The 27315-nt window shown below is 44.8% G+C and overlaps 2 protein-coding genes across 2 annotated transcripts; one reads left to right on the top strand and one right to left on the bottom strand.

Annotated features, from left to right (window-relative positions):
* Window positions 1-16598: 16598 nt before the first annotated feature.
* Window positions 16599-25179, bottom strand: T265_05624 (hypothetical protein; the record flags this gene model as incomplete). The annotated part of the gene is made up of 6 exons (XM_009170683.1): window positions 16599-16831; window positions 16869-17178; window positions 17214-17687; window positions 17722-18057; window positions 18092-18322; window positions 25086-25179. The coding sequence occupies 6 exons, from the start codon at window positions 25143-25145 to the stop codon at window positions 16599-16601; spliced, it is 1644 nt and encodes a 547-aa protein (XP_009168947.1).
* T265_05625 (hypothetical protein) lies at window positions 22591-24214 on the top strand (the record flags this gene model as incomplete). Its single annotated transcript, XM_009170684.1, has 3 exons — window positions 22591-22766; window positions 23459-23627; window positions 24080-24214. The coding sequence occupies 3 exons, from the start codon at window positions 22591-22593 to the stop codon at window positions 24212-24214; spliced, it is 480 nt and encodes a 159-aa protein (XP_009168948.1).
* Window positions 25180-27315: the final 2136 nt, after the last annotated feature.

Genomic DNA, 27315 nt, shown 5'->3' with positions numbered 1-27315 from the left:
ATAGTTAATATATAAATTTTCACCCCCCCAGCCACTAAAGTAGTGAATTGCTAAAAACGCCCCCCACGTAGCATATCTAACGACGTCACTGTCCCCCCACTATTAAGCAAAGTTTGTTGCTGGTGGTGCTTTTTTAAGGCAAGGAATTCATGGACTCTTAAATTCGTTAGAGGTGACGTCCGAACGATCATCTATCAGCCACTTCAGTTAGTCATTTTATCAGGCTGGACAAAGGTGGCCCTATGACGCAAAAGGTCTTCGGGCATACAAATTATGTGACCCAACAACTACGGCCTACGGAATGTGACCAACTAATCTACTGAGGGAGGGAGAACTTTCCCCAAAAACCATCTGGCGTACTTCGGGATTACTGATCTGATGTTCACACCAAACCCGCGCAAGGCTTCAGGGACACCGATGATCAAACATAAAGGGTCTCCGAAGATCTTCCAAACGCAGTGGCCACATCTAAAATCCATAAATTAGGACGTATCGGACCGCGGCATCTTTACCTTCAGTGTCAAACTAATGTCATGTGGGCGACACGAATATCGGAGGTTGGCAAACGCTGAGCTGGTCTTCCGAATTCTCGGAGAGATTTTGGCTTTCGCCAGTCTACCGGGACTTGTGCGGCTATCCAGATAGACGAAGTTATCCATCACACCGATCGGTCCATCTGTAAGCATGAGGCATGGGTTTGGTTGCATCTAGCCTCACAAGTGCGAAAAACATACAAAACTGTGCAGAATAAATATTTAGATTATATAAAATGATTTGCACTTCAAAGGGTCTGACCCGAAAAGGGGAATACCATCGGCGTACTCAATGTTCGCGAGCGGACGCCCTGGGAGTATCCCGATATCTGAGGTGTTACAGGCAGGTAGAAAAGATTCAGGGAAAAGTCGATGGCAAAGTTAAGAAGAAAGAGCGATAGATGTTACCTTTGCCTGACACTACTGCACTCTGTGAACTCAGAAGAGAATTTGCCGTAGACGCGTACGTACCCACAATAGAATGCACAGTGAGCCTTTATAAGAGACAAGAATTTCGAAAGGACATCCTTCACCGCCAGACGCTGCCACGGTTACTGACGTCTAACGGTGCCAAAAGCAGATTGAGATCGAGAAAGACGATTATTTTTGGTCGCCGGAAGTACGCACGCAATTCTTGTCACAAAGCAAAGACATGATCAAAGAAACCCGAGCTAGCCCGAAAACCAGCTTGATTCTCGTAAATCTGCTCACTAGCGGCAGCTTGATTCTCGTAAATCTGGCTTCTCACTAGCGGATCAACCTTCGTAGGTTAATACCGGAGAGAATCTTGTAACCTGCCATCACTGGAATGTTATACCTCGGTGGTTTTTGCACGAAGTCCTAGTACCCTCTATAAGAGCTAGAAACAGTGTCGAGGTATCAGTATTCTATTCTCACTCTAGATACTTTGAAGTGAGGTTATCAGGATGGCCACGATGGTCTCACCACCTTCTTTGAAGAGTGCGGGATGCAAACCATATGGATCAAGTGCTCTGTTGCGCCGAAGCAACAAATTTACACATTGGACCTTCGATATCAGTGGCGGTTTGAGTAAAGAACTGCGGATACGGAAGCTGGTGGTTGAATACCCCAAAGGAGTTTTCGAATAAGCACAAAAAACGGAACAGGAAACATGGAGCCGACGTCTGTTGGGCGTTGACACCCGTAGAATTTTACTATACATACTGACGTTACTGTTGAAAACCAACCAGAAGTCGTGAATGATGAAATCAAGAAGGCAGATGGAGGAAAGGTGTTCGAAAGTTTGCATGTACCAACGTCGGGTATTCCGTTATGTTGTGTTGTTGTTGAGTCTATTTCAGGTAATGACGTGCAAAACGAGTGTGGCGTAAATACCTCAAAACGCAGATTTATGAGTGGTGGCATCAGGTTAGCATATGCTGGACAAGAGATTTCAGCTGAGTCACATACACCAGCTGGGTACCTTGGCTGTTTGGTTTAACTGCAAGGGTCCAAGGCTTAATGCTCTTTAACAAGTTTGGAACGATCCTTTTTACAACTGTTTTTTCTTAATTTTACTTGTCCCCTATTGGAGCAATTCACCCAGAGTGGTGCATTTTCGGAATCTAATATGAACTGTAGACTGACAGGGCAAAATCGCACCTATCTAAATCAACTGTGACTGAATAGTCCAAAGAGGATTGGATCGAAATACCTTAGGAAGTGGATATACTGCTGACATACTTGGATAGTAAGACTGGCCCAGTGACTGAACAGAATGCATCGTCTAGAAAGGTATGAACCGATCACATTCGAAATGGAAGTTGCTGTGATTAGTTATCTACTTTCATCAAAGTAAGTAGCAGAATTCTGATCAATTATTCACGGGGGTCGCCATCTGCTCAGTTCCAACGAAAGAAGACGATGAAAGCAAGAACCAAAATGACGTCTATGCAAACCCGTAAAAACAGAAACGCATTCGAGAGTGGATGGGAGCTCCAACTACCAGAGGTAGGATCCGAATGTCTGATTTTGAGAGCCATATTTTCTCCATGAGATATTCTATGATCATCGCAGAAAAAAAGCAACTTCAGTCTTGCTGAAAATCCATCGACAGCAACCTCATGAGTAGTACATTACAAATATACATGTATCGCGATATTTCAAATATCGTAGCGACTGAAACATGAGGCGGCCTGGTGCAGCACATTCAGTTGCCTGAGAACATCATAAACGAGAGATTCAGCTGGATTCCAGGTGAGTCTCTCGAAAGAACCAAATTAGTTTGCAGATGAGTGTATATTCGCCAACTTCAGTCTTATTGAAGAGAATGTTGTTTCAATAGAAAGACCCAACACGTAACGTTATCTGGTGGAAAATAAGAAACACTGGAACATACATACTGTTGCATCATCCGCTGAGTTGTGACTACCATCTACTCAATATAGCTGGAGTGGTGACTTCTTTTCTGATGTACGTTCGTTTTCAAGCCACAGCGATTAGGGAACATGTAAGCGCATTCCCCCAGTTAAACAATAGACCTTTCGTGGAGTGATTAATCCCATTCAGAAATGGAACGAAGGAATGCAGTTGAATCACTTTTGTGAACCTAATCCATACCAGTGATTTACTTCTTTCATAAACGATCTGACTGTATATGTTGCTATTGAATCAGACTAATGGAGTTCAGGTATTTGTTCCAGAGTAATCGCATAGGATATGATTTTTCTTGTTTTTGAAAAAATACCCATGAAGGCGCATGAGTGAAAGTAGTTTAAGAATACATACGTTTTGAGGACCAACTCTTCACATGAGTGAAAGTAGTTTAAGAATACATACTCTTCTTGAGAAGCAATTGTGTTTGACAGATCGGTTCGGTTAGAATCTAACACCAGAAAATGCTTGTACGAATCTTTGTACTCCTTTAAGACATGAAGTATCAGTTAAAAGGGAAATCTTCAAATACACTCATAGGGCAACGCTACTTATTTCGGATGAGGTTACTCCTTGTGGAGCCCCTCAGAATAGTGAGTCGGCTCGTTTCGAGATGCACCGACCTTCATTCATTAAAAAAAAGTGACTGTTCTTCACCCCGTACTGCAATGAGTTTTCAGTCAGATAGCATTCTGTTCCAGAAGCCAAATTTAGCGATGCCAGCAACTAATGTCAGAAGAACTGTTCCACCTCTATAGGAACAGAGACGAATAAATCGACCAAATTGACCGAACTGTCCACTAATCTATAAGCCAAGATCGAAAGTCACTTTCATCGCATGACTGCGGTGCAATCTTTCTAATCCTGCTAGCAACCGCGTTTTCGTATACTTTTCTGGTCTTTTATAGTCTGCAGCTGTGAAATTCACTGAATGCGACTCTGTGTTTTCGGTTCCTGGATGCACAAACAAATTCTGGCTGTTACATGCAGTAATAGCTTGACTGGTTTTCCAATGCTGATGAGTTTGTTTTTGTAGGAAACTGACCTATTAGGTCAGACGAACTCCACAACATCCCCTGAAATTTTTAACTGTTATGTGGTACACAGGTCTCCGAAGCTGTATTAGTCTTTATATATATACACATATATGTGTATATAAACCTAACACAACCGTCTGGGGAAATCCAAAGACGGAAAACTGTATCGGAAACAGAAACGACACGAAAACAGAGATCCACTTGAACCACCTCTGGAATCGTTGAGCCCAGCGTTCTAGCGCTGCTGCTTATTCATGAATTAAATTCCTATCCTTGCGGATGGTTCATTGGATCCTGGTTTTCCGGATCAGCTGAAACGGTCTCTGTGCATTCAGCGCTACCTACGCTATTCTTCATTTCTTGGGTTTTCTTATCACGTAACGCGACCGTCCGTACAAAGATTTTGATTCAGCTGATGTCTGACCAACAGTCTGGCCCAATGATGCCCTGAGCCCGAAGCAGCAAGATCCAGTAGTTTCCGTAAGCGGTAGGAAACGCCGAAGAGAGTTTTGAAAATTGCACTTGGTTACGACTGTTTGCCTCTCGTTCAAACCATAGTTTGCTGGAGAGGATGGTTTCTTAGAACATCATAAGCGACTTTCACCTTCAAATCGTATTGATTTGAATCTTTTTCTTTCTTTTTCACGAATCCTTTCAAATGCTAAATAAACACCCCATTTCTGAGGTTCATCTTGGAGATTTTATAAAAATATGCACCGAACATGGTCGTAGGATGAATCAAGTCAAGATTGATAGGTAATTAAAAACTGATCCTCACCATCGATTGATGGTGACCAAGTAATTACCTGGGCTGCATAGTTGATTAGAAGTGGCTAGAAGCCCGCCAGCACGGCGGAGCCCGCTGCATATAATCCCGGTATCACCAAGACAAATGCAGACGATTCCAAAGTTGTAAGAGACGTCTAAAGTGAGCACGGCACCGAGATGTGTCTGCAATCTGCTCAGATGCTTTACTCTTACATTGGCATCAATGTCCTTATGGGGTGCGCCGCATTCAGGTTCCAAGACAGCACCTGGAGGAATACAAGTGAATGTGGATTATGTTGATCATGAAGTTTTTTGTACGCCGATTGCGCGTTCGCGGAATGTGTTGTTTTCATTTTAATAATCTTCTAAACATTGTATGCTTCTCAGTTAACTGTCAAGCTTATAACTATGATGTTTGGTCATACACCCCCCAGTCTATATTCAATAAGGATACCGTTCGACTTCACTGCTGGGCTGTTGCCACCTGAGTCAGCAAAGCAGACAAAGCCGGATCATGGTAAACACTAGCTCGTCGTGCCTGGGGTGTGCCTCACGTATGTGATTGTCGCTATTCGGAGCCACATTAAATGCGACGATCTCCTCAGAAATGGCCGAAGTGGTTAGAGCGCGGATTACTAACCTGAAGGTCCGCGGTTCGAATCCGACCTCCGCCACTCGACTTCCCCTGTCTAGGCTTGGGCAACCTGGCAGTATCCCAGCCCTCGTGCTTCCTTCGGGTGGCATGGCAGCTAGGCACCGGAAGGGTGCTACAGCTGAACGCTTTATCTTTTTTTTTTCTTTTTATATATATATGCCCCAAAAACCGCACACTCCGACCGTGACTACGGGCGCGTTATTCAATACGGTCGAAATACTTTGAAAACCAGTGTCCGGTGCCGCTCTAAAGGCACTTTCCGTGCGCAGCCGCATCAGGAACGAGAGTATTGCCTTATTTCCTGTACTCTCGGGCTAGGCCAACCCCTGCAGCCGAACAGGTTAGACTATTGAATCATCGGGACTGGGCAGGGTTTCCAAAGAAAACCCTACTGTCCGCTGCCTCGCGGTCGTAATTTTTGAGTCAGAGATTAGGGGCATGGTCTCCGAACAAAACCCTATATCCTCCTATTGTCTTGTGGGTCAGACTTTTGAATCAAGGGCTCAAGGTGGGGTACCTCAACAAAGCCCCCTTCCTCGGCCTGGTCAAGCGAGGGGTATCATTTACCCGCGCAGTTCCGTGCCCACAGATGCCCTTCCCAGCCCCTTACCATGATGCCTGAGGACGGGCAGCCAGCGAAACTAACGGGTGACAAAATACCAGTAAGGCAAAAAATTATTTTCGCGGAATACACTCGCTTGCAACGTAACTTGGTTTCTGTGGGCGACATAACTCAACTACAGCTGAATTTCTCGTTTACTCTACTCTTCAACTTCTGCACAAAGACTGCCCCATGGCTCATCGGGATTTCTCAAAGTCATCATCAATATTATGAGTAGTGATTCAGCAATAAAAAAATAAAAGTACTCAATTATGGGTGCGTTTCGTCATTGGATATAAGTTACTACCATTCTAAAAACGAATGCACTTCATCGCATAATGGTTTCTTTCATGCAGGGAAATACTTCTAACAAATGAAAAAATATGCTTCCATTAAGGATATTACACAGGGAATGCTAAGCAATATCACCGTGCATCTATGCAGTGCAATTCATTAATCTTGAGAATTGCAGCGCGAGGTCACATGAATATCGGTCTTCTCCACTTGTTTATGAAATCAAGCAACTGCGGGGTAACACGGCTCAATGTTTAGCCGACTTATTTTATGAGGGTCCGTGATTTGTCCTTCAGGCTTTGAAACCGATATCCATCCAGTCAAGTAGACTATAAGGAGACTCACCGGAGGAGTTTTCGGTCAACCTTTCTGATTATCTCACAAACCACCACCTTATTATCCACGCAACGTGGCTGCTGATATATTCAATTTGGCTGTTGGTGATAACAGGGACAAATCAACATGTGAGCGTTATAATGAAATTGAAGCTAGTCCGCTCCATGAGTCCCTGACTTATGGTCTATCAACAGGTCGTGAATAACTGAGGGTCGAATCTCAAAAAACGACTTCATCCATGGTCACCCTTAATCCTGGTGTGACGAGCTTTCTCTGCACTGACATCTGCTATATTAAGTCTTCTACCCATTCGAATTCAAGGAATGACGAAATATTTTTCTCCTCGAGAAGCTGCGTCGTTCACTGCGGACACCTCAGACAGTCTGCTGTATAGCATAGCAGTATCATCTCAACACCTACGCATTATCGGACAAGCTGTATAGCATAGCAGTATCATCTCAACAGCTTCTACGCATTATCGGACACTCCTGATGTATCGTCAGAGCCGTCACGACAAGACGACATCGTTATTAATGGGCAAAAAGTGTGGCAAACGATGCTTCCTTTCAAGCGGGAAACAGACAACCTCGGTACGGAGAAGACGAACCCCCACTACTGAGAAACCGCATTATTAGTTCAAGTCCTGTAATGCATACTAAATTATTACACTGTGGGCTAATGTACTCGGTTTACGATTACTAGAGAGAAAGGGCTAATTATTGACGAATAATCAGCCCGCTACGGCCAAATAGCTTTGTGTGAACGCTTGACATTACGGCACAATCTGTGACGTCTACGGCATAATAGAAAACGGGGCCACCATATGAGTGCTCACTACACACCCCCACTTTTGTTGGCTTCAAAACAGGACCAAATGACATCGACTTACAGCAAAATCACGGTAATCGAATTTTGCATAAATTGACGGTTGCACACTCAGCAAGCCCAGTAGCCCCACCATTAATAACCAGCAATTAATTGAAAAAGTGGATTTTGGGGAGTTTCAATTCAGCCAGACCTAAATATCAAGTTGGTTAGTTCAAAAAGGGGTTTGGAAAAGATTTGTTAAATACCATAATTATGCACAACTGTTTGGTGTCTTCGGTCGCAAGCCGGCTGTTGACCATATTTTTAATTCACTGCAGTGAATGGAGCACTATCCAGTAGAAAACTCAAACCTAAAATTCCTCAAATATTTAAAATAGGCTGTCCAGTGAGTTACAAACCTTGGGTGCTTGTTACCTAGTAAAGCACCCTTAATCGCGTGTCCTCCTTGGCTGCAAGAATAACCACAGATCGATAGCGTGACTTGAAGCAGCATAACATTGTGCCAGGATTCGTCAGCCTAAACACCGCTAGTGTGATTTCAGGCTGTGCATCATCGATTGGTCGGGTGTTTCGGTCGATGACCGAACAAAATGTCGTTAAAGTGACACTGGTAAGTATCGTTATAAGGATGTAGTTAAAAGGAAGTTGGCGGATCTACGAAACAAACCTCACAATATATTTTCTCAAAAGTGAATTTACTTCATACTCCTCAAAGACTGAAAAAAATACGCGAATTTTCGTTCACAGTGCAGGAAAGCAGCTGTTCATGAAGGCTTCCATGTCAACCAGTAGACGTGGACATCAGAATGAGAGGAAAACGAAAAACGTGTGCAAATTTAGACCAAGTAATTACTTCCTTTTCCTAACTATGCAGGAAATAGAGGTTCATCCGTACATGGTCAACAAACTATCTTCGAGAAAAATGAACCACTTGAGAAAAATACCATAGAGTATCCTTAGAAAGTTTGCTGAAGAAGGCACTTCAATACAAACATAGCTATCACAAAGGACCCAACTAGCCGGCTGTTCGGTATCCATGGTGTGTCTAAGTGGCACATTTAACACAGGATCCATGGAGTGGGATTTTGTACGGAGGCCTGACCTGCATAGTCGGTTGCTTGACACAGATGAATAAACTGAATCCAGCCATATACCTATTCTCGGTCAACCACTTCAATACATTCAAACTGAACTTTACACATGTAGGACATTCAACATCATCATCATCATCGACAGCATGACATCAGTGTCCAACACCGATGCTTCACTGCCGTACAACCGTGATTTATTTGAAAGCCTTATTGTAAAGAAAAGAATGAAGGTGGATGGGGAAGGGACTTCGTGCTAGCGTACCACAATCATTCCGAGGTGCATACACCTCACTCAGGCAATCTGGATAGAAAGTGACAACAAGAACGCCAATGAAATCGATTGGTAGCCATATCTTGTAGTGTCTCCAACCAGGCGCACTGGGAATCGCGCAGTCCCCATCCTGGAAGACGAGTAGCACCGACAGCGCCCAAGCGTTTCGTGATCTCCTTCATACTCCTATTTACTTAACTTCGTAAAGTGGACATACTGTGACGTAGAGAGGAAACAGACGGTCATAGTCAGATGGGAGGCAGCATACCATAGGGGTTGATGAAAGCACTGTGAGACGAGTCATTCCTTTCAGTTCATCATCAATTTAAGCGCGATTCACACACACACACAAGTAACCGATTTGCATATTTGATTGAGCCACAACAGATATAGTGCATATTTTCGTTGCTTGAAGCATTTCGCGCAGTGTTTTCAATAGGCTTTGTGAAAACAATAATCAGTAGACGCTTGAATGAGTCCACCATAACAATATCATCATTCTGCTCATACCTAATGAGGCTGAAAGAAAGGCGCACTTTTTGTGCGACGTAGTAACAGACCAACCGGATCCTATAACTTATTGGCATGCTCAGACGTCCCATTTATTGTAATTACCAACGACACACTTGTGGAAAGTGAGAAAATAGCTTAGGAAACTGTATGCTTTCCAGTGACACTGAGGTCACAGGTTGTAGCAACAACATCGGATGAAATCTTAAGGCTACTGTAATAAATTGATATGATGGATTGTATGCTTTCTGTGGTCTGTTTCACTTTTACAGTCTACTACAATATTGCCCGGTTCAATAAGGGAAGAGCATGCCTTTAGATATAACCAATATAACCTTGATTTACCTTGATTTGTCCACTCCTAAAATAACGCTGTTTCCAAGGTCACAGAAGAGGATGCGAAAAAGTTTCCGTGCACAGTGAAGTGGCTTTTTAGATAACAAGCTACTTATCATAATCTCACCTGATACTTTGTCCAATCCTAAAATAACGCTGTTTCCAAGGACACAGAAGAGGATGCGAAAAAGCTTCCGTGCACAGTGAAGTGGCTTTTTAGATAACAAGCTCTCCCAACACTGTAATCATATATTGTGCCATCGAGGCTGTTTTGTGGATAAAGTGTCCTTTATGAATAAATGTCCTTTGTTCTGGAAGCTCTCCAAGAGATTCACAATACCACCCATGCGGCTTCGGTGTGGTATCATATCACTATCAGGTTAGGGTATTTTTTGTTTGTACAGACGAAAGCGTTGCTCCCAAGATAGACCTCCAAACAGTGCCTTCCCAAATTGTTCTATGCCAATCGTTTGTATTCCAGAACCGCTGGAGTGGAAGAGAAGCATCGGAGGTCTGAAGGGCACCAGTGGTGGGGATTCAAATAGTTATCGCGTGTTCTATGGTATGGCGGTTGACAATGTACGAAACGTAATCAGCACATTACATGTGAATTCTTCGTTACGGTTTTAGAAGGCAACAATCACCCAATCCAACACAATACATTGATTCCTGCCGTTGTCGTATATGCTGGCCTTGGATTCCGACAAAACACAAGTCCATTCACTGCCAACTACCAACGTATGTTTGAATAAAGACCTTGAAATCGAACTTGGATATGATCGTAATTTTCGCCATTTGAAGACTCGTAAACTAAGAAAACTAATGTTTTTTGGCGTCTGTATTCCGCATTTTAGGCACCTTTCCCTCCTTTATAGTCCATATAGAAAAGCACGTGATCAGTATAAATGAAGTTCAATGTAAAACAAAACGTTTACAAGATTTCGGATTATGTGACACAAAAACGACCCGCCGGTGTCGAAAGAACAGAAACATAACAATGGTAATACGCCACCATATTTAAATGCACTGCATACTTTGGGACAACAGTGGGAGTGGAACTGCTGAGTAATTTTTCGTTTAAGAGACTGTGGATAGTGATAAGCAGAACTTGGTTCAGAAGAGCCATATATGTCCAAAAATACAGCCCCACTGCCGTATCCGCAACACCTCGCGCGCCTATGCATCAACACAATACGTTGAGAATAACCGAACTAGGTGTAGGAACTGGTAATCAGTGCACAACGCAAAGGGTCGCTTAATCTTGGTTTGCGCTAGTAAAGAGAAGCGGAATTTGTAGTTTACTAGCGCCAAATATGATCCACCACAGTTCATCGTTTAGACGGGGTCCTTCGCGAAATTTTTCGTGCAACGCCCTGGCATACAGCACTCATCATCTAATTTTACCACAAGTTATTGCAAATGTTATCCCCTTTGCTTACTGGCCATCCGTTATGTACGAACGAAACACATGTTTATAAAAATAGTTTTACCTGTACACCATGTTGCGGATAGTACTAACTCCAAGGTACCTCACAAACCGCATCTGCCGGTAACTGATTGTTGATAACCATTCCAGAACAGGAACAGTTCTAAAGTCTAGTGATCGTATACATTACCCGCAAATAAGTAACAAACCAAACATGCATAAAAATCAGCAATAACACGACACTCTGCCTGTGAGCACCGAATTTGGATGGACTGGCACAGGCTCTGTACTCAGATAACATTTAAAAGAGAGACCATCCAACGTGATAATCACGCACGACTGCGTCGACGTGCTTCCGGGAAACATAGCAGTCAATCTGCATAGTCTGTAAGCAGAGGTCCTCGATGTAAACTGATTGTAGCTACACGGTAATCCGCTGAATAGACTCACCCCCAATCCCAGAAACTTGGCTTTTCGGCTGAACTTCTCTGTTCTTCTGAAAGTGGAATCTTCGGCAGGGAAAGCAGGTCATCTCAGTGCGTTGTGCCCAATGAAGTTTTTTTAATGAAGAGATGAAAATTTCAATGGAGATTTTGTTCAGTAAGTGGAAACAATGTGTTGAAAAACCGAGAAGCATTGTACAGCTATTTCGTCCTTATTAGGAATAATCAGCAGCGCGCATCCCACGATATCCCAGGGAGTTTCCAACTTCAAACCTCCAGAGAGTGTTGGTTGAAAAACCGAGAAGCATTGTACAGCTATTTCGTCCTTATTAGGAATAATCAGCAGCGCGCATCCCACAATATCCCAGGGAGTTTCTAACTTCAAACTTCCAGAGAAGTATTTTAGGCACCTAACCGTTCGGTCATGATCTGCTGATTAACAGAGTGGTTAGTTCGCACTTAGTCAGGATATAGCGTTACTCATCCCTCAATCACAGCTTCGAGCCTCCCTGGTGTTTGGTGAGGTCTGCAATGACTAAACACTTCTCGGAGTTGCAACATAGTGTAACTTCACGCACAAGAAGAAATCTTCGCAGGAAATTCGACTCATGATGGTCGTTAGGCTGTAAAAACCTTCGGGTACATTGTTAGCATGACATCCGGAAGCACGAGAACTGAGAAATCGTCAGGTTGTCGTGGTCAAGATGCCGCGATGAGTTCGAACCATGGACGCTCGTGCCTCAACTGCTGACTGTTCTGTAGCCCGCAAAAGCTACTCAACCGCAGTTGAAGCCAGAAGCACTTCTACATGGTCAGAGTTAACTGAATAAATGAGCAAAGTGGATACAGGTACGCTTTTAAAATTTAATTTGTACACCATCCACGTCGTTACAATGACCCGGCCGCATGAAATCTCCCGCCGAATAGATTATCGTGACCAGAACCAATCGCGTGGTAAATGTCATACCGACCTATAGCACGCTATGTTTTACGTCCTTGAAGACTAGGATTCTGAATCTACTACAGCGATTTGGATGTGAAGGCCGCCTGCTATTTGCCTTCTAAAGTACGACCGAATCCTGATGCGTCCCGTTCCGTCAAGTTTCAACGTCATACTAGAGAGGACGATAACATGACCCTTATTAGAAGCCAAGTTCGAAATGTCTAGTCTTCATATTGCGGTACTAAATATGATTCTGTAAGGGGTCACTGTGGACTCTACCGTATTTCAGACACTGGGCCACCATAAGGTCAGCCAAGTCAGCGGAGACCAAAATACTACATAAACACAATTGCAGGACGCTGGTCGATGGGACGACTTTAATCAAGAGGGAATAACGGCTCCGGTGGTACTCAAACGTCTATACAGCATCGATTAAAGCAACGTCATGGTTTTACCCGCCAGCCGTGAACCGACAGTCAGCAAGTGATGCTTTGATATATTACTGTTATACTGTCGTCGTCGATGGTGAACAAAGTTGGCCAAAGCTACTTCCGGAGAGTTGACAGCAATCCCAAAGATCAGCGTCAAATTCGCTTGCAAATGGGATGCATCCATTTGTCCAGAGTGTCAACACAAAACCACCTCATTATCGAGTATTCGATTGGTAGGTTTCCCTCGGTTCAACCATCTTGTAGATGTAATCAGTTGGCAGCACATGAGAATTCCTCTTATCGAGATTAGAGAAGTGCAATGGGCGTTGTGGTTGCTACATTGCCTGTCAAGTGCTCCTAATTGTCAAAATATGATTTGATCAACAGAAAGTACATAAACCCCTAGCTACCGTCGCTGTTTACATGCTTTACCAGCTTCAGAGACACGCCTGCAACTCATCCAGTTCTTCCAGAATCAGAGATTGTCGGCAACACCCAAAACTAAACCTCAAAGCATCATTTTCCGACGTGATTCGCCAGTTTGGGATTTTTAATTCTATGGTTTGTTGGCACATACCGACGAGTGTTAGCGATCACAGAGCTCCAGTTGCTCATTTGCACAGAAACATCAGTGAGCTGCTGTATTGTTTGTACCTGGACTCACTCCATGGAACTCGAGCAGACACTAATGGACGTTAATCACCACAAGCCGGATCGTCAATCGAACAGAAATGTACCTTTGGTATGAAAAACAGCATTCAAAATTTCAGAGTATGTTAATCCTAACAGTAAATGGAATATCCCCGTTTGGATGCAGTCGGTGATCGAATATGGACGTGGATTAAGCTCCTCTCCCCAACTACATCAGTGAAGTTCATAAAACCGACTTTTAACTTTTTGAATTCAATCTTTGCCTTATAAAGAGCCTGGTGCTCAATCGAATTTGTCCGACTTGATGGGTAACAGGTATTGTATACCCACAAAGGCCACAGCCAGGAAATCAAGCGAGCATTGTCGGGCGGATAGAAGACTACTTCCTCATCAAAGACTATCTTAGAGCGAGTAAGTCTCCTTCATTGTTTTGCACCTCTGGAGTTGTATTCTCTGGTAGCATTTTCACCTTCACCTGCTGCTTCTATTGCCATGCGCTGACTCACGTCGTGCAGGTCCTGTATGCTATAAGCGACAATCAATGCACTCGACGGGGTAGCCACATTAGCAGTTGAAGCATGCAACAATAACATACAGTCGACAAACCGCATGTTGCGATGACTCAAACGCATAGATGAAAACCCCTTTCTACGGTTCTCTACACATTCTAGCATGTGAAATGAGAGTAACTGATGGTCCTAATGTGTATGTGCGCAAAAGACGCTCGGCTCATACCCATTAGCTAAAATCGGAACGACCACATCACTGTTCACCGAAATCAGTTTTCGGATGGAAGCACCTAGGAAATTGCAAGGACCAACATGAAACTTCATTTTCCCACCGGGTTACCGTACTATAGCTGAGAAAAACCCGCGGGTATACGGCCCAACGTTTAGCTTCGTGGAAAAGGGGACACATTGAGATGTGATATGACCAAATCTGACCACAATCACCACCAGTGGACTTTGAATGTGAACATAGGTGCACCAAAGTCTACGTAGGGGGATGCAACTACGCGATATATTCCGCTGGAGATTCGATGATGCTAGGGCTCGTCTTAGAAAATTCATGTCGAACGGTCAAGCGACGCAGTACCAGCCAGCTCCTAGCTGTAGGAGCACCAAGTGTCGTTGTGGAGGTTCAGATGGCCTGGATGCGGAGACGCCCTCTCAGCCGACTGACACGCTCTGAGAGCTAATCAGCTGCCACCTAGTCTGCAGCTAGTGGACACATTTGACGAATCCCAGGGTGAACATTTCAAAGGTCCATACGAAACATTCCATTCGACATCAATGGAGAAATCGTTCAGCTGAAGCACCTTCTCGGTGCCTAACTGCCATGCCACCCTAAGGAATCACGAGGGCCGGGATAATGCCAGGCTACCCAAGCCTGGACAGGGCAAGTCGAGAGACAGGTTGGTTCGAACCACGGAACTAAGGGTCGGTAAATTCACGCTCTAACCACTGAGCCATCTCGACAGAAGTTAGTCAAAGGCTAGGTGCAACCAATGCAATCGACCGTCTTAGCAATCACCATGGGAAGCACCATATCAGTAATGCGTACTAATGCCCAACTGCTATGCAACAATCACACGCAAAAGCTTCAGTAAAAACAGAAAGGTGGGAACTTATTGTGAAGCTCTATGTCAGTATGGTGCCTTTGGATGGCAGTAAACACACGTGATCATTTCGAACTGAGGCACCACCAGCGGAGTCGACTCAACTTCCTTTAAAAACTTCACCCGACATAGCCCAACGTACGGCAGGTGAAATCTAGCTGGGTAGTCCGGTTAGATGATAGCATACGCTCCACCGGGACCTGTCGCGCATCACGTTCTGCAGGGTTATCAAACACGTGCAAGCAGGATCATGTGGGTGGCAACGAAACGGCAAACGCAACTCAAGAGACTCAGTTTGACCATAGCCAATTCCATTTCACGTTGCCGACATGGCCTGTCCACCGCTTGAACCTGTCGAGGCTTGGAAGGGAAAATAATGCTTTCTTTTGTGGGGTAGTTGGGCATACGTCCCAATCACCCTAACCTGCAATGTTTGATCTGATGCCCCAGCGATTTGTAGTTATTAGTAAGTACCTAATTGTTCATATTTTCGTCACGTACTCGCTGAAGTCAACCTACTCGACCGAGAGTCGAAAATCAATCATGAGAACAAGCCCTCACTCGGAAAGACGTGAAATACACCCATAAATTAGGGATTTCACACATTCCCCACCCAGACAGAAATTCAACAAAAGAGCTGACATATGCCTAAAGGTCTCCTTCTATAAGCACACGAAATAAACGACGCATAAGTCGTTTGACCATGCCACCACTTATGTTCATAGCTCCCCTTCAACCTGGAAAAAACATGACCGACTATTGAACTTGAGTGAAAGGGAGGCCGAAGTCTCAAAATCCTCTTGAGCGAAATGCTGGAGGGATTCCAACTCAGTTGCAGATATTTCCGATGTAGCAGCAAGCGAGTGAAGCCTAAGGGGGAAGTGGATCCTGACGGTGTTTATAGGACGAGAATTTGTGCAGGTAATTAGTTGTTCATGGTATTACGGTTATGTTTGAAAACCATTGGTATTGTGAGGATATCCGGAGATTTTCAATTGAGATTTCAATCTATGGTGAAAATCCTAGAAGCACCGTACAGCTATTCCATCCTCATTGGGAGCTCGAATATTTGTGACAACCAAACGAAGCTCCATCACACCGTAAACCATGAACACCGGTTTCCCGATTTCGAAACTTGAGGGTGTCTGTCTTCTGGGAGTAGGGGATCTGCTGTTACGCTGATAGTTGCAGATAATGAGGAGACTGTTCCTTCTACTCCATAGACGTTTTCCATGGAACGATACTACAATGGGACAAAACAGATCGTAAGCAGACCAGTACCACACCAAGTCCGCCAAAATCTATTAAGAACGAAGTAACTGTCGTGATATATTTATAAACTACTATTCGAAAGCACTTTGATTTCAGCTTTGGGTTGTTGGTTTGATACACAGAATGCCCTACCAAGTCTAAAATTGCAGAGGTTCGGAGGTTACGGTTGATAGCCGGCAAGGAAATCCAAAACTATCTTCTTGAGCTTCTCGTCTGTTGCTGGTTTTAATTCACCTTCTTCGCGAATTGTCTTTAGGAGATCCTGGTGGTTTGCTAGGACGAATTTGAGGAAATCCTGTTCAAACTGGGTGATCTTTGAAGGATCGAGTTTGTCGAGGTACCCGCGAACGCCTGCATAAATGACCACAACTTGTTGCTCAATGGCCATGGGAACTATAAGAAAACGGTAAGAGGTGCAATGACAACCTACCGTATTGGCCTTGCTTTAGCAATTCTGTCAGACGAACACCACGATTCAGCTGCAACTGGGTGGCGGCGTCCAGATCTGAGCCGAACTGAGCGAAAGCCGCGACTTCACGATATTGGGCCAACTCTAATTTCATCCTGCCAGCAACCTGTTTCATGGCTTTAGTCTGTGCAGCAGAACCGACACGACTGACAGATAGTCCAACATTGATAGCTGGTCGGATACCCTTGTGGAACAGCTCAGTCTCCAAGAAAATTTGTCCATCAGTAATTGAAATGACGTTCGTCGGGATATATGCAGACACATCACCAGCCTGAGGACAAGTTCAAGGAAGGTACCAAGACTCACCTGAGTTTCTATTACAGGAAGGGCAGTCAGGGAACCACCACCGTAAGCATCATTCATTTTCGCCGCACGTTCTAGCAAACGTGAATGCAAATAAAACACATCCCCAGGATATGCCTCTCGTCCTGGGGGTCGTCGCAGCAGCAGTGACATTTGACGATAGGCAACGGCCTGCTTGGACAAATCGTCATAAATTATAAGTGCATGTTTTCCATTGTCACGGAAATACTCTCCCATGGCACAACCAGAGTAAGGTGCCAGATATTGTAGCGGCGCAGCATCCGAAGCAGTTGCCGAGACGATTATTGTATATTTCATGGCGTCTGCATCAGTCAGGCGTTTGACCAGTTGGGCAACCGTTGACCTTTTCTGTCCAATGGCGACATATATACAGTAAAGTTTTTTCTTCTCGTCAGCAGATTCGTTGAACCGCTTCTGGTTGATAATGGTATCAATAGCAATAGCTGTTTTTCCAGTCTAAAAGATGTGTTACTTAAGAGTTCATGAGTACCTGTCGATCACCTATAATAAGCTCACGCTGCCCACGTCCGATAGGTACCAAGCTATCAACGGCTTTGATGCCAGTTTGCATGGGTTCGCGGACTGAAATACGAGGGATGATTCCAGGTGCCTTGACACCAACACGCTGGCGCGCTTTTGTGTTGATCGCACCAAGTCCATCAATAGGTGTTCCAAGGGCATCAACCACACGTCCCAGAAGCTCTTCACCGACGGGTACATCCACGATGGCACCTGCGCGTTTAACAACATCGCCCTCCTTGATCAGTTTGTCATTCCCAAATACGACGACACCGACATTATCCGCTTCCAAGTTGAGCGCCATACCCTGAAGGAATAAACAATCGCAAGAGACTACCCACCTTGAGGCCAGAAGAAAATTCTACCATCTCTTCCGCTTGGATATTCTTCAGACCATAAACACGAGCGATACCATCACCAATACTGAGAACGCGCCCAGTCTCCTCGAGGTTCGTCTGCACTGTCTGGCCCAAAATCCGTTCTTCCAGAATGCTGGAGAACTCTGGAGTCCCTGCCCGAAGCTGTGAGCTGGTACTCAACAACCTTGGCATATTCTTGACTAAACATGCTGCCTGAAACGTACATGCATGTAAAATTAGCACAGAAAAGAAACGGCAAAACAGCTGCAGCCTACACGGAATATTATGCGAACAGTGGTGGTCTAGGTAACAACAACCAGTTTAAAATACATTGCTTCCAGTGAGTGAGCAAAATGGCTATCCCAAATTCCTACGTAACACGGTAAGAGAAGCGCTCCCAAGAAGAGGTCAGTCTGAGTATATTGTATACACACCATCACATTTTCAAAAAGGGATTCGGAGCGCTCAGGGTGAGAATAAGGGATGTGTATACGGCTGTTTCGCTTCGGCGTAATTCGTTTCCAACATAAACAACACGAGCTGCCGAATGCTGCCAGCGAATTCGTTAGCGGCGGATCGATTTCACCTAATACGGGACAGCTACAGATGATGCAACTGCCGGGACTTGTGAACCGGTCAATAAATGAAAGTCCTCTTTAGCCTGAAGTTCCAGAGAAATCCAAGAGAACGGGAAATCTGTAAGCAAAACTTCGCACCACGAATGTGCAGAACTCATAACAATACATGGAACTGTCTCGGACAGACAGTTTGAAGTGCTTTGCGGGGACAAATAACCACCTAACAGAAATGTCTGTTAGTCTTTCTTCATACTTGTTTATGATGTGTTTACTCATGGTTCCTTGGAACATGCACTCAATGATAACTTCAATGATGTTGAACAAAAAAGGACAGCAGTGATGAACTCCACTGGCTGTGGGGAAACTAGGATATTTTCTTGTACACCCTTACCCGACGAGAGGTATGGAAATATAGAACACGCATTCACGAACTTCAAGAGAAACTCTTTCTGGCCAGGAGTTGTTTTATCCATAGGAATGGATGATGAGATGGCTTAGTGTTTGGAGCGCGAATGGTCCGTGGTTCGAACCCGACCTCTGCATCTGGGTTCCCCTGTCTATGCTTGGGCAACCTGGCAGTACCCGAGCCCTCGTGCTTCTTTCGGGTGGCATGCCAGCTAGGCACCGAAAGGGTGTTGCAGCTGAACGATTATCTATTACTGTGTTATTATCCATAGGACTGAACTCGATAAAAACCGTGAAAATTGAAAACTATCAAATATCTTCACACTACCACTAGTGGATAGGTGGTTTAGAGGAAGAATAACTTCACAAGATGAGTAAAACAGTCTTCTGAGAAGTCGTCACTCAAGGATTAATACAGTGTGTGGCTTCTACGACTGAAGTATTACGGTGCCATATCCTGTTTAAATGCTAATCATACTGCTATTTAGCTGCTCGTGGCTGAATTACTGGCCGTGAGGCCACGGGTCACGAGAACTACCAAATTTTCTCACATCACTGAAACCATCAAAACCATGCTTGTTGGTCGGTCTTGTCAGTGTTTAGGAACTCGTCATTGCATTAAAATATTGAGCATGCATCCTCTGTCAGATCGAAATCCTGCTTCGTGCTCTCGGTATTGCGCCGACGATTGGCGACGCAGTTTGAGGGAAGCCAGCAGACCTGAGACTGGCTGGCACAATCGGTCTGGATACTAGTCATGACTACATAAACCATGCTTTGCATATATCGCTAACTAGTAGTTGCCACCATATTTTCAGATCATGCACTATCGTTATAAACGACACTCTATTGTGTCTTCCTTCTAATATCAACCTGGAACAGTTCAATTCTCGCAACAGTAGTCGTTTCGACAAACCATTGGCCTCACTTCAGCTGAACAATTCCCTGTTCTCAAATGCGTACGAACAAACCAGACAAAGCGAAACATAAGTATTCCCATCCATTTTTCAGCAGGGTAAGGGGAATCTTCAAGCAGAAAGGTACTTCAACTAAAGTGCCCCTTCTAAATTTCCGTTGTTTATGAAGGCTTTATATAATAAGTATTCCCATCCATTTTTCAGCAGGGCAAGGGGAATCTTCAAGCAGAAAGGTAGTTCAACTAAAGAGTGCCCCTTCTAAATTCCCGTTGTTTATGAAGGCTTTATATCCCCCCGAGAGAACCAACCTGGGTTTAGCCCTGATCCGGTTTGCATCGATAGCATCTTTACCGTGGGGCAGGAGTTGTGATTGTATCACTCCATTCGACGACAAATTGTTGAATTTCTCGACCTCCAGTCTGCTTTTGACTCCGTTGACCGTCAGCAGTGTCTGACGAAGTTCTTATTTCCTTTGTAGGCTTCGTATGCCTTTTTTTATGGGTGCGTACTTATCTGTGGCAAATTTTCCCTAGTCCACTACGTCCAGTGGTGTTAGGCAAGGATGTCGTCTGCCGCCATTTATCTTCAACTTCGCGACCGATATGCAGCTTGAATTTTCTTTGCCTACCTCAAACACCTCGGGTGTCGAAATCCTTATGGGCATTTGCCCACGGATATCAAATACGTCGATGATTGTGCTCTTTGAAAATGAAAACTATTTTAAATAATCCCCGCTGCACAGTTCAGAATGTGCTTGCTACCTGTAAGGTGTAAAATGCTGCTACAAGACTGGGTAGAATCAAACCTAAATCAAACCCTTGCAGTTGAATCGATTAAAAGTTTATATAAGTTTGTTCACCTGGACAGCCGCATAAGTGCAGGTGGCCTGGCGTTTGCCAACCTCCAACATTTGTGGGGCCGACGCGACACTGGCAAGAGTAGGGCGCACAATCCCGCGGCCCAGGTGTGCTACTTTATGGATCAGAGGCATGGTTATCGTGTGTGAAAGACCTTCGAAGACTCCGTTTGACCATAGGAGCCTCCTAAGCATTGAGTGGGATCAGTAACACTGGATTACGACAGATGATACGAGAGCCTGTGTGAGTGTCGCACGGACATCACCAAGATCACTGGGTCACGAAGGCACACAAACGGTCACACTACAATAAAGTTCAGTCTTTTTGTGACGGATCAGTAATGCTGAAGCACAGTAGATAGCTTCCGGGAAATTTCATTCTCCCTCGATATATCAACTGGTCACATCCCACAGATTATACTACTAAGACCAGTAGATCATTTGCCTCGTAGAGTTCTTTTCGCCAAGTCCTTTGGATGGGGACGACCCAGGGGCGGCCGGCCCATGACTTGTCAACGAAGCATGAAAGACCTTATCAGTCAACTCGATAGCATTGATGTCTTCTTCCCGGATGGTGAGACAAGGCAAACCAATGGTTAGCGACCCTAACAAATATGGCTGTGTCACGCAGCCAATGGCGGTCTTGGGTCAAAGCTCAACTACGTAGCTCCCCAGCTCTTCTGCACCGGACAAACAGAACCATTCTATGTCAATGAGGTGATTGGAACATCGCCTCCAACACGTGGCTCATCCTCGATGAACGAAGCTGTAGAAGCTGGAACCAAGTACTTCGATGCAGTTTGCAAGTTGAAAAACCGGACTGGCTGAATAGGGGTCCACACCTAGACCACGACTCAAAGTAATCGAATTGAATGAAACACGTAAACAAAGGGAAATCAAGAGACAAAAAAGATAATCAGTCACCTGCAACACGCTTTCGGTGCCTAGCTGCCATACCACCCGAAGGAAGCATGAGGGCTGGGATACTACCAGGTTGCCCAAGCCTAGACGCGAGAAGTCAAGGCAGAGGTCGGGTTGGAACCACGGACCTTTTGGTCAGTAAATTCACGCCCTAACCACTGAACCACCTCGCCGACTAAACTGTTGGTGAATATATTCTCCCCAGCGTCCTAGACTGACCATTATCACATTAAAATTTCACTACTGTCTTGAGTTAAACAACTCACAAGGTTACTGAAAACTAGCAGGTTTTCATTAAACTTGTGGGGGGTTCACTTGAGAAAAAATGTTCCATCTCGAATATTGTACTAAGACATGAGGCTGCGTTTCTGCAACATAGCTGAAAAATATCGCAAAGGAGAGATTCACCTAGAATTCGAGTCCTCCGTAAAAATAAATGTGCAAATGAGGGTATTTCGCGAATTTCCACTATAACCTTCGATTAACTTACCCACGAAAGGGCGGTTGGGTACTGTTTTCTGTATTAGCTGGACCAGCCTGCGTGCATTCCCAACCGCACAAGCCTTTTCCACTTCTTGGACGTTTTAGTCCCACAACGCCTTTCTGTACACATAGAGGTTGTCACCTAATCGATCGCCTAACCGAATTTGGCCCGGGGGGAACTGAGCACTTTGCTTCGAAATGTGATAATGACCGATCTGAAATCCAGTGGTCTCGTGTGCGCTCGGAAACATTACAACCGTTGCTCGCGTTGACGCGTATGGCTATGATTAACTCATTGGTAAGCATTTGGGTGATTCACAAATGGACCCACAAATGGGACTATTTTTATCTAAGTCGGACAGTACGCAGTCGGCAGCGGTATGTGGGACATACCCAATCGGTCTCCAAATCGTGCCCGGGCTAGCCTTCCTTCTAAAGCAAGGACGTATCAAGTCCCCGTGTGACCGGATGCATGAATTGGCCACCACTGTACCCGGGTATGAGAAAACGGAAAGTGTTCAATCATTGGCGTCCTACAATCAAATCTACAAAGAAATGAGATAATCGGATCTGCCACGAAGCAATCTGACGTCTTCAGTCACCAGTGGGTGGCAAGAACTCAACCCGAATGAACCTGAAAAAATTCACGATTCAATTCCGATGGGAGACAACTGAGGACCTGGTTGTCTATCCCCATCTCCAGTCTGTCCGTGGTTTCTGAAATCAAAAATGATACGGAACAACAACTCATGTATGCCTTGCATTTCTGAAATCAAAAATGATACGGAACAACTCATGTATGCCTTGCGCCTGATGGTTAGCCATGGGTAGCTACAATGCTTCACATCCATGGGATACGCCTATCTTCCAGGAGTGAATATAGGCTACCCAATTATATAGGGGACCCAGAATAAAGGCCCCTTTACTGAGCTGCGAATCAGTAAGTCAATCGGTTCACAGTTAAAAATTCAATGTCTGGGGGTTTTATACGGATTTTTTTCTCTTACTTAAATGGCGTGGATGAGTTCACAAAAATCACGGCACTGCTAAATCAGCTTGTCAGCTCTCACAAAATTCGATTCTACCTGAGAAGACTGTAGAGGCAAACCGCGATGAGGGACGGTTACCAACCACAAATGCCATTCTCACGGACTGTGGGTTAATTTCGTGGTTATTCTTTTCGCCACAGTTCATGCAACGCCATAGCGAGAACCATTTCCTTGAGACTAGATCGTGGTCCCCATTTTCTTTTCCAAAATAAAAACACGCTGTCTGACTCCATTATCAGATGGAAAGAATTCAAAGAGCAAATACACTCAAACAGAAACGTTATGCGCCCAATGGTGCTAATCACTAAGGTATGTGGTTGGCTAACGGAAGACATTACGCTGATACTTAGTTAATTCACTGAAACTAGGAACTAGACTCAACAGGTCACTCAGCAACCACGGTCCCAGACAACTTTGTAGCTTCATGGTAGCCGGCAGGGCACTACAAGGATGTTCGTTTAGTCCTCGATTATAAATCTATTATAGAACCTTCAAGGGCCACCATCAAGTCGACTAGTTATACAAGTACTAGCTGTTTGTTAAGTGTTCTAGGTGGAAATCGAGTACATTCGATCGATGGAGCGGTGGCATATTCTTAGAATGAACTTCAAATTAACGGCCAGGAATCTCTAAAATATCGAGAGACCTACAAAGTGCAGTCAGAAAGAATACGAACTATTTTTCGCAGCTGTTTAAAGAACATGTAAACTGGTCTTGAGTAGCTTCCAAAAGACAGTGAATTTTCTCGAATGCCACCATAGGACCTCTATGTACAAGATTTGAATCATCACCGGGTACAAGCAGGGGCGAGATGGCCCAAGTGGTTAGAGCGCGAATTTACTGCCGGAAGGTCCCGTGGTTCGAATCCGACCTCCGCCACTCGACTTCCCGTTTAGGCTTGGGCAACCTGGCAGTATCCCAGCCCTCATGCTTCCTTCGGGTGGTATGGCAGCTAGGCACCGGAAGGGTGCTACGGCTGAACACTTTCTTTCTCTTTCTACAAGCACCAATAAGCCATCAACCATAAAAAGCATTTTGAACAGTTCTCCAGTAGTGTAAATAAAGCACACAAACCTAGCACGCACAAGAGCTGACCGAGTGAAAGCTACCATAATAGGTAACTGAGACCGTGCGAAACCGGTTTCTCCTGATATCCAGGTTGCTTAAACCTCGCAATCACCTTTTGTCAGGGGAGCACAGACATCTCAGAGATACGGGGATGAACTCATTCGCCTGGAAGTCCGCGGTTCGGAACCAACCCCAGCATCTTGAATGGAGTTAGAGGCAACTTGGCAGTACCTCAGTTGTCATGTTTTTTTCGGGTGGCACGACAGGTAGGCACCGAAAAAGTTACAGCCGTACTTTCTGCATATCGATTCGTACTTCCAGGATTCAGAAGAATGAGTGGATGCACTCACACCTAGAGTCTCCACCGCAAAGGCCGCAATTAAGAAGCAACATCGATAAGTTTTCAGTACTGTGCGTGTACGTGTACGAATGGAGCATGCAAATACATGTCCTAACGGATTACTAATTCAAGTGTTTTCGCAAAGTAACAGCATTCGATTTAGTCTCTGAAGTCTATCAAGTACGCTAAATTCTAACTAGACAAGCGGTACGAAAGTGATCAGCACTTAGCAAACATTTTTACTGCCCCACGCGACTGAAGAGAAACTAACGACCTCATTGGATGCTAGGTGATAACGAAAAAATATGAACATTAAATAGGAAAAAAATTGGCATTCATGATTTGCTCTGTTGACTTACAAGTTTCTGGCATTTTGGAAGTTGTCTGACGGCGACAAATGCCGTTCTAGATGACAGCATAGCGAGCCGGGCAGAAGAACGAAACCAACAACGTCCAGGGCGGATGAATTAGCGCACTTAAACAATAGGTTCAACAGGATCACGGATTCATGGGTTGATACACGGGATCGACGCTTTCACGAAGCCTTTCCTGGTCGGGTTTGTTCTTTTTATTTAGCGGCTTCCGTTCACAAGGGCAATGCACGAGGGCAAAAATGGTGTCGCACTGCTCTCAGTGCGAGAACTCGAATAAAATGGCGTTTAAGTGCTTTGAGCAGGGTATAGATGAGGCCGTAGACAACCGTCAGATGAAGTTTACTCCGCGCTACAGCTAACCAAAATCAGAAAAACTGTGTCCCAATAAGGGTGTGGGATATGAGCTAGAAAATCTTCCTACCAGGTCTTGGTCGTGCACTAGTTGGGTCAACGGTAAATCCTGTTGGCCGAACCCTGTCCAAACAGGGGGCGAGTAGGTATTAGGAGATGATATTCCGTGAGAACAAGGCCGAGTACCCCGAGACGCGTTTCATATTCCATGGTTTAAGTCCGGGGACCATTTTCGAAGCACCAGGTGGGATGCGCTCATTAGATTTGCGTATTTCTTGCGTCCTGAAAGGACAATTTAGTTAGCGTACTCAAGCACCGGTTAGCCATAGGTCGGCTGAACATAAAGCTTGTTCGGCGGTGAAGCACACTTTTAACAGCGCTGAATCCTCTGTGGAATTTAGGCAGAAGGTGCATTCACTTTGGACCTAGTGCTAGTTATTTTTAATAAAAACTCGACATGTTTGCAATACGTGCTCCAGATAATCCTTAAACATCTACACGAGCCTACCACATTGTAGGTCGGCGTTGAATATGCAAGTGCTATATGACTAAACGGTTAATTTTAGGAAGTCACCACAGACGCGGGTCCTGGCTGGATCCTGGATAAAAACCGGTAAATCAAGGTGTTAGATTTGCGTATTTCTTGCGTCCTGAAAGGACAATTTAGTTAGCGTACTCAAGCACCGGTTAGCCATAGGTCGGCTGAACATAAAGCTTGTTCGGCGGTGAAGCACACTTTTAACAGCGCTGAATCCTCTGTGGAATTTAGGCAGAAGGTGCATTCACTTTGGACCTATTGCTAGTTATTTTTAATAAAAACTCAACATGTTTGCAATGCGTGCTCCAGATAATCCTTAAACACCTACACCAGCCTACCACATTGTAGGTCGCCGTTGAATTTGCAAGTGCCATATGACAAAACGGTTTATTTTAAGAAGTTACCACAGACGCGGGACCTGGCTGGATCCTTGATAAGAACCGGTAAATCAAGGTTCATATACCAGTGCTAAGTTGCTCGCTGTGGTGATGTATCGCAAGGTGGCCGAAACTTGTTGTTTTGCAGCTGTCTGGCAACCTCCAAGCCAATCAAGGCATACTGTGCAGCATCTAAGCACAAACCACCAGGATTTTTTCGACCTATTGAGCGCGTGAATGCCCATTTATCCCTTAATATGGAAATCAGAATGACTGCGAAATCCCTGAAAAAATAGTGCATTCCACCACATTTGCGCTGCAGTCCGGCTCTCTAGCCCAAAACGGCCGTTGGTAGGCCAGACTGCGCTCCAGCCCAAACTTCGGCAACCTGGAAGTAACAGTCAACATGCATCCATGAAAGTTACAATGAAAAACACTTGAATGCCACATTGGTTTCCGCGTTGATTATGCAGCCGGGACGCCTTATTCCGCGAACGTTTTGAGACACACTTGTGCAAATCCAGCCCTTGAAACTTCATCTATTCACCCGGGACGGTGACCACGTGCACGTCGATGTTTATGAACGACGTATAACGTCGGCCACCAGCACATCTCCTATCTGATTCCTCTGCAACCTCTATCTTGCTTGCTGTTCGGCTGCGTCTGCTCGCAACCGCGATTGAATAATACAGGAGTCCGATGCATCTCTCAACTTCCAGTGCAGGAACCATGTGCGGTACTTATTCTCACAGCAATCGGATTCCGTAAGCACCACCGAATAGGAACCAAGGGTGATCCTGTATCTGCCGTACCGAAATGTCCCGGTCTACGCAAGGATCAGTTCGCAGGTGGCGCTCGGTACTTACAGACAATTGTATATGGGCTATCCGATTATCTTGTTTGAGGAGAACTGCCAACTGCCGAGATGATTCGCTTTTTTGTGACATTT

This window comes from Opisthorchis viverrini (assembly GCF_000715545.1).
Source record: "Opisthorchis viverrini unplaced genomic scaffold opera_v5_109, whole genome shotgun sequence".
NCBI classification, from domain to species: domain Eukaryota; kingdom Metazoa; phylum Platyhelminthes; class Trematoda; order Opisthorchiida; family Opisthorchiidae; genus Opisthorchis; species Opisthorchis viverrini.
The sequence above is the reverse complement of the archived record's forward strand: the minus strand, read 5'-3'. Positions and strand labels throughout refer to the sequence as shown.